Genomic DNA, 8,954 nt, shown 5'->3' on the forward strand with positions numbered 1-8,954 from the left:
AAAATAGAATTCAAGTGGAAGTGGTCATATCGAATTTTGTATCAGCTTACGTCAAATATTTGCAAATCTAGTTACCAAGTTGGCATCTACAATTTAGTCTATCCACTTCGTTCTTCTGATACTACTATCCGTGACAAAAATATTGAGCTCTCGGTTTGTTTCATTTTGAATACTTCTTTTTACCATTTCTCATATCGTTGGTTCGCTTCCCCCTTACCCTGAAATGACTGCTGATCTTCTGGCTGGTAGGCTATGATGTTCGGTCTACTGGACGCGTTTCTCGCTTCGTTTTACAGTTAATAATGTGGTTGGTAGTTTGTCATTCTCACAACATTTGTATGTTCCTTGCAACACTGACGTGGGCTGTTTCATCGCAGGAAATGACGTCACAGATACGATCAAATGTTGTGTTGGGTTGCCAGCATCCAGGCGGCAAAACTGGCTTTTATGAACGACTGTAGCGTCGGAACGACGCACCAACGAGAAAAGTGTTACTGAGAAAAGTTGTTTGTTTTGATATCCTATATACGAATCTGTGGTCCGTGGGCGCCATTAAAATGACACCCTGTATATAAAAAAGCTTATGTGTATGAATTAGAGCCATGGGAGCATGCGGAAAATGTTCTATGGAGACTCAAAATGAAGTGACTCTGTTGTAAATTGCGAGATGCATCTACTGAAAATCGTGTGACGTGTTTATGGGTCGTCATGGAATAGAATTGTTTTCAGATAAGCAGAGAGAGAAATAAAAGAACCATAGAAAGAGAGAGGGAAGAAAAAGAACGATAGAAAACTGAGAGAGAGGAGGAGAGAGACAAACAGAAAAGAATGACAGAAAGAGAGGAGACAGAGTGAGAATGAGAGATAAAGAAAAGCTATAGGGGAAGAGAGAGGAAGAAAATAAACGATAGAAGGAGAAAGAGAGAAAATCAGCAGAAAGAGAGAGAAGGGGAGAGATTTTGAGAGAGGTAGAGAAAGAAAGGAATGAGCAATAGAAAGGCAAAGAGCGATAGAAAGACACGAGAGAGAGGAGACAGAGTGAGGATGAGAATAAAAAGAAATGAACGACATAGAGTAACACAGAGAGAGAATTAAAAGAACAATAGAAGACATGGAGAGAGGGAGGAGTTAAAAGCGACAGAAAGAGAGAGTTAGAAAGAGATAGATGAAGGAAGATAGAGAGACATGGAGAAAGATAATTAAACGAACAATAGAAAGAAAGATGAAGAAATAAAACACGATAGAGTGACAGGTAGAGATGGGGAGAGGAAAAATAACGATAGAGAGAGATACAGGAAGATATAGAGGAATGATATAAAGCCAGGGAGGGAGAGAGAGAGAGAGAGATAAAATAACTGTTTTTCCAAGGGATCTCATTTCAATTTGCCTTCACACCGCCAAAGCAGGTCTGCCTGCCCTGGTCACTAGACAAGGTGGAGCCACGAATGGCTGGCGACAGCTGTAACATCTTGGAGATACAGTCAGCATTACATGCTATGACGTTATTTATTACCTGCTGTCATGGGGTGCACCCCCCAGGCCCGTAGCTAGAATTGATCTCCAGGGGGTGCTCACGGGTTATCAGGGGGGGGCTTTGTACACCAAGTCCATTTTCGAAAGTTTAACAGAGGGGGATCATCAAGTTAATGTAAGACATAAAATTTACAAATGTCATGCAAATACTACAGTTTTTTCTATATCTTCTAAAACATCTCTTGAAATGTTAATTGGCTTCTACCGACTTCATCCCGTACTACACATTCCATACTACTTTTAATGATACAGATATTTATATCTAACAAAAAAAAACAAAAAAAAACAACACAATATTCAATCATAGTGCCAACAGTACATTCCACTCCCTGCCGAAGCAATAAAACCCATTCATTCCCATAAATTGGGAGCTGTTGACCTTTGGCGCAGATGTCGAAGGGGCAGCAAAGGTACAGATAAAGAAGTGCCCTTAAAAAAGAACTGTCTCAAGTCTAGAGAAACTTCTACGTAGACTTCGGCTTATAAACAAGATGAATGAATGTAATAGCTGCTCTCTGCATTTTCACTTTCCATTGCAAACAAATTATACAAAAAATAGTTTTAACTAATGTCAAGGGGGCTGAGTCCGCCCCTCCCTGGCTACGGGCCTGAGATTTCTAGAAATAGTTAAAGTTATAGGCCGTAAGTTACAGCAACTATTACTACTATTGATGATGTTGTTATTATTATATGAAGTATTGTTACAAGTAAGGTTACATTCTACTATTTTACACTGAAAACTAACTATAAAAACAGCTTTTTGTCCTACATTAATTAATGTTAAGTATACAGTTATGCAAATTGTATATACCGTAGATACAGAATATGGAAATTACAAATGTGTGTTAAAAAACTTTAGTAGTAGTAGTAGTAATGAAATAATAATAATAACAATAATAATTTCAGTAATAATAGCAATAATAATATTAATAATAATAGTATAAGTTTATGTGACTGCCCCCCTGATAAAAAAATCCTGCGGGCCCCCTTACCTGTTGTCCAAAATAACGTTAACGGCACCAAACCTAACCTACCTAACCTACTCACATGTTCATTTCTGATAATAGCTGCATCTCCAAGTTGCTATAGCCTTCGCTAGCTGCTCGAGGTGGAACCTCGGTCACCGCTAAATTATATACTCCCAGACATTCTTTTATTATTATTATTATTATTATTATTATTAATATTATTATTCTCTGACTAATCACATTAACGCCTACCTGAAACACATACTGTATTCGGGTACAACCCAACCACTTTGCAAAAATACACAACTCTGGAGACCAGTGGCGGTGATTAGGGGTTAAGGGGGCAACAGTTTGTTATCCCCAACAAACTTTCGTCTCCCTAACTACGGCCTCTTAATGTTAAGCATTGTGTACCAAGAGAAAGTTAACTTTCCTTGCCCCCCTCTTCCTTGGCACTAAATCGCCGCCACTGCTGGAGACAGGACCAGCCTCTAAAACATTGGCGCATATACAGCATATCAAGCCAAGTACAGTGGTTAGAAGTAGGGGTATATTATATTAATTGCAACTACCCCCCTGAAAATATACCCCCTTTTCACTTATTCATCATCGTCACACCATTGGCAATTTGAAAGCAAGTTAAATAAATATCCACTTATGTATAAAAAGTGTTTATGCATATGAAAAAATTGCATGTACAATATTTACATGCAGTGGCGTGTCCAGGTAGGGGGTGGTGGGGGCATAACCTCTCACTTCACCTAATTTTTTTTTTTAAAAATGGGCGGTGAGAAAAAAGGTAAAATATTGGAGGTATATCCCTCCTCGCCGAGTTCATGAACACGCCACTGTTTACATGAGTGACTATTATTGTTAATGGCAGCAGCAGACGCTTCGGTGAACTGAATTATTCAGCAATGGCCCTGGGCTCCGTGTGGAATTGGACTGAGGTACATGATTGCAAAACCTGAAAGAAAAGAATTTGCATTAACAATAAGAACAACCCTCGCACATAATCTGAGCCATTAGAAAAATCTGTAGGGTGTTGGAATCTGACACAGTGACAAAAAGCTTGAAGACGGTGATTTTCATTTATCTCTGACACTACAGCAGCCACAGACTTAAGGCTCGGTAATTTTTCACACACAAATTCTACAAACGCCAAACAAAATCTGGCCCTTCTAACATAACCACACATCAGGATCGTATATTCTAGGTTAACTAAGCTACCTGCGAAGCCTGAAGTCTAGATAATGAAATAAAGGAAAGAAATCTATCAGAAATTGTATATAAAATTATTCATATCAGTGAGATGATGATGATCGTGATTCTGTAGTTGGCAACCTGATTTCCTATGAGTTGGCAACCTGATTTCCTATGAGTTGGCAACCTGATTTCTTATGAGTTGGCAAACCTGATTTCCTATGAGTTGGCAATCTGATTTCCTATGAGTTGGCAACCTGATTTCCTATGAGTTGGCAAACCTGATTTCTTATGAGTTGGTAAACTAATCTCTATTCATAGCCTAGGACCACTTGACGTAGTGAGATAGCCCACACCTTGTACTCAGTATACGTCACTGCCACACATCCAATGTTAGACCTATGCGAAATTTCAGGTCAGGAATTTTTAGGTTAGGTCAGGTTTAGAGCTCTCAGCATTTAGTTTTGACGCTTGTTGCAAGCTGGGTGTGCCTCGCTTCAGATCTCAGAATATCGCACTGCAGCTAAACATTAAACCCACCTGCAGCAACGAGCTTGTGTCCATCGGGCATCCCAGTCTCCTAGTAACCTCCTCTGGAGTAGCTATCATGTTTATTGGAGTAGCTATCATGTCTGTTGGGAGTTCCATAGCCATACGGTTTGTATACTGGTTTTGGAGGAGTTTCGACCACCTTGATCACCGGAATGGCTAGCGTCTTCTTCACGATCGGTGCAGGGGCGATCAGAGGCAGTGGTTCGATGGCCGGGGCGGCAATGAAGGTGGTCGTCAGTGGCGCAGGGAAACCGAACGCCCACGGATAACTCAGGCCGAAGTCGTAGCCGAAGCTCGGCCATCCGAAGTCATAGCCACCGTAGAGGATGCCCCTCTTGGTCCTTGTGGTTTGGGCATTCTCATTGGCCAAGGCCAAGGTAATTGCTGCAAGTATCTGGAATAAAGGACGAGGAAGACTGTACCTATAGTCTGTGGATGGTAATAATCTAGAATATTCAAGAATTAATTGCAATTTCTTGTTAAACGTTTTTCAGGCATTGCACATTAGATCTTTCCCTCTTCATGGTAAATTAAAAACTTAGGAAGATTGTTGGTTGGTTGATTTGTTGTTTTAAGTCCACTTTATGCACAGTAAGGCTAATTGGGACTGGACCTACAGTTTAAAGTGGGATCCGAACCACTTGTGCCTCCACCGGGTATCGAACCCGGAACCCCTTGATTACAAGGCGACGACGCTACCACTGCGCCATCGGGGAGGCCCTTTAGGAAGATTGTGAACAAGATAATGTAGATGATACAGGGGGGAGAGCTGATGGGGCTAGAGTCCATATCGAAATTTTGTTTTCAAATTAAATGAGTAACGAACGCAGGAGGTAAGTGTAAACCTCCCTTAAAATCAAACGTATAGGGTTAGTGAGTTTCTGATAAGGTGATTCTTAGTACAATGTTTATTCACTGTCAATTTGTCTGATCCAGTACAGTGTGATGCATACGCATTTTAACTAGCAACTTGTCCATCATCATGTTCATGCACTTTATTTTACCCAAAGAGAGCTTCAAGAATTGAAACAAAACGTCACACATGTTGCTGACAACTTCTGCACCAGCACAGGTTAAATCTAATTCTTAAAAACACATAGGATGCAAGGAAAAGGTTAAAAAGAAATAGCTGTGGACAATTTGCCGACCAATACTTGTGCATCCCTCTGTACGGGGATGTTTGATTGATTGATTGAATTATTGTCTTAAGTCCACTTTATGAACAGTAAGGCTAATCGGGACTGGATATACAGTTCAAAGTGGGATCCGAACCACTTGTGCCTCCACCGGGTATCGACCCCGGGACCCCTTGATTCGAACCACTATCTGCCCCACTGGGTACTGTAAGATGTTGGTTGACTGAAGAAATTACGGTCTAAGGCCGTTAATTGCCGCTGTTATCCAACTACCGTAAAAATGACTGTGACCGTTATTAAAGTATTTATGGCTGCTACAGTTTTCAAAATATATTTATGGTGCACAACTGCAATTTATAATATCTACCTGAAACATTAGACCTACCAGATGGCGTACTGGTAACGTCGTCGCCTTGTGATCAAAAGCTCTGGGTTTGATACACGGTGGAGGCACATAGTGGTTCGGATCACACTTTAAACTGTCAGCCACGATTATACAGTATATGTGCAAGAATAACACTTAAAGCAAAATTCAAACTACTACTTGACAGACAAGGGTGTCAGCAGATTTTTTTTCTAATGGTGGGAGTAAAAGAAAAACTATTCCGAAGCGGACTAATTGTGTAATATTGAAAATTGTGTAACATGTTTACGCATCATCCGAAAAATTAAGGTTTTGAGATAGAGTGGGGGGGGGGGTACGAATAGAAATAAAAGCTAATTGGACAATAGAAAGATTTAAAAAATAGCCCAAACAAAAGGAGTCAAGAGGAACAAAGGGACACAGAGAGATAAATTAAGACAAGAAAGCGAGAAAGAAAGAATTAAGGAGAAAACAAGACCTAAAACGGAGATACTGCAAGAATAATAGAACTAACAAAAAAGTGACAGAATAATAAATACAAAATAGATCCCGAAACAAAGAAAGGTGAAAATCTGGAGAAAGACGAACAGAAAGACGTGGACGTCCGGTAGAGGGCGCCACGTCTTTTGGAAAGTGAATTTGAACCTAAAATTATATATTAAACACACATAATTTCATTTTAGTCACAGTAATTTATGTTAATTATTACTAGGGTGTTGTAGGAACATGATAACGTCAAACTGAAGGCCTGCTTTTGTGTGAGGGTAACTCTATCTTTGTTTCTCACTGGATGACATCCATGCATTGAGTACTATAAGTAAGCAATATTTTAATTTTGTGGGGAAATCAGCCTTCCCCCATGAACCTCCTTGTGGGCACCCATGTCGACAGATTTTTCCGTGATTTTCTGACGCGATGATACTTTTACCGAAGACCAAGGTTCCCTTTCCAAGTGTCTCCTTCCACTTTGATTTTGTGTTACAATCCTGTGGATAAAATAAACGGCAAGAAGAGTTCCAAAAAAATACGATTCTTGGGTGCCGAAACCACCCATTGGTCGCTGATCTTCCAAAGTAGTCCAACACGCACAAAAAGGTCCTCGATAACACTTACCACCAAGATCCTCATAGTGCACACACTTCAAACAATAACCGCTTGAGTAACTCAAGCTCCAGCGGTCAATTCCAGTTTTATATCGGGCCATCTTCTGTCCTGAGGGGAAGATGAACTTTCCCTGCATCAACAGAAGACATAACCCCTCCTGCCCCCCCATTGGCCAACGATATATTCGGGAGCCTTAATAGCCTCACAGGGAAGGCAACAGAGGCTGAAGGAAGATGACCCGCAAGATGGTTGAGGTTGAAAGTGGTCCAGCGGCTTTGGAGAAAGTTTTCTGGTACAAGATTTCCGAGTGCCACATCGTGAGGATGACGGGCGAACTTTAACACCCGTTACATAACCTTTCTTTCTTTTTTGAGGAAGTTACATCAATGAACCCTTGCAGAGATGAGTTCCCAAATCTTGCCAATGTACGCATGCTCGGTGCTTATTGCCTTAAGTCTTTCATCGAAGTCACGATTTTCCTTATAAAATGCAATCAGGAAGTGCGGAAAACCTTTCTCATCTTTCTTCCATCGAGGAAATAAGTTATTAATTAACATATCATTCCCCCTACGTGATAACCATGCATGAAAAGCTGTGTAAAACAAGTGAAATACGAAGATATTTTGTTGTGATGAAGATAGACACTAAACGCACGGCCATGAAATTAGGCGGGTGGCAGATGTTTGCGCTGTTGCCACGTCGGAGCAAAATCCCGTGTGTTCGGAGGTTTAAGAGAATGAAAGATCTCGTTGTAGAGTTGGTCTTTGTGTTCCGTGATGCAAAATTACAGTATTTGCTCGGAAGGTCAGGGATAACACAAAAGTACCCCGGAGAGAGGTCGACCTCACGCTCAAACTAGGCAACGCAGCCCGGTTGACGTTGCCACACAGTGCGCGGGAACCAGCTACTTTTGTCCAGCTCTCGCTTTGCTTTTCCCCATACGTGGCACCAGCGCAATTCTGCCCAGCCGCCTATTTTCATGGCGGTGCGTCTATTTCGAGCCAAGAGCCTAGATTTCGATTTCGTCTCGATTGTAAAACGTCGAGATAACAACCAAATCGAGACGCGAACAAGGTACTTCGAGAATTGTAGAGACGATATTGAGACAGACCTCTGTAAATTTGAGATTTAGTATCCAAGAATCTTGGTCCTGTTCGAGACTTTTGTTAAACTATAATTTTATCCACATCAAAATAACTTCTTCAAGAGGACATATATATATGATAGCTCATAGGCAGGCCCGTACCCAAGGGGGGGTGTCAAGGATACCATGCCCCTCCTCGAGCCATGAAATATTTTTATGCAAACCTACAAAATTAACATGGATAATTTTTTAAGATTTTGCAAGAATTTAGATTTTCTTCTTGTGTAAATGAATAGGTTGTCTCTGGAGAGAGGCAGACTCCAGAAGTCTGCAGTCTACTATATTTAGTAATTTTAGTTTTATAACCATTTATGCGAAGCTACTAAATGTTCCAATTTGGTCGGGACAGTTCACCATATTTACTCCCTGTTTTGACTTTTTTTTGAACTGCCGTCTTGATGAGAAAATGTCATCTTTTTGCTGTTAATTCACATTCAGACATGTTCTTCATTATAAGGATAATTCCATAGCGTTGGTGGGGCACGAATTACCATGGTAGAAGGGGGATCTCCCACCTTCCCACCAACTATCTTCTTCTATTAAATTTTTTCCCCCATTAACATTTTCCGAGGGTAAGAGTTTGTGTTATAACAACAAAGATAAGCAATTAGTTTGGACTTCAAACATACTTTACTAAGAATAACATCATAGACACATACAAAGAAGGAATAACAAAGAATGATGTCAGCCTGTGTATGAATGATAAATACATCTCTTGCTCTCTCTCTCTCTCTCTTTAGGGCTGGTAACAGCATGGGGTAAAACGTACTTCTACAGTCATAGATATGATTTTAAAATTATATAATATTATATATATATATATATATATATATAATATTATAAGGTGGTTGTCATTGTCACCCTAGGTCCCTAGAACATAGAAATTAGACCGAACTGTCATTTCTCCTAAAATTCTCACCTCCTTTCGTCGGGAATAAAACATAGCATGT

The 8,954-nt window shown here is 40.3% G+C and overlaps 1 protein-coding gene across 1 annotated transcript; it reads right to left on the reverse strand.

The window, feature by feature from the left end:
* Nucleotides 1-3,162: 3,162 nt before the first annotated feature.
* On the reverse strand, nucleotides 3,163-6,955 carry LOC145980980 (uncharacterized). Its single transcript, XM_083114070.1, has 3 exons — nucleotides 6,870-6,955; nucleotides 4,245-4,650; nucleotides 3,163-3,468 (listed from the first exon to the last, which is right to left on the reverse strand). Exons 1-2 carry the CDS (start codon nucleotides 6,882-6,884, stop codon nucleotides 4,285-4,287), a joined length of 381 nt encoding a protein of 126 aa, XP_082970196.1. The 5' UTR covers nucleotides 6,885-6,955; the 3' UTR covers nucleotides 3,163-3,468; nucleotides 4,245-4,284.
* Nucleotides 6,956-8,954: the final 1,999 nt, after the last annotated feature.

Source organism: Lepisma saccharinum, chromosome 28 (genome assembly GCF_977018435.1).
Source record: "Lepisma saccharinum chromosome 28, izLepSacc3.1, whole genome shotgun sequence".
Lineage (NCBI taxonomy): Eukaryota > Metazoa > Arthropoda > Insecta > Zygentoma > Lepismatidae > Lepisma > Lepisma saccharinum.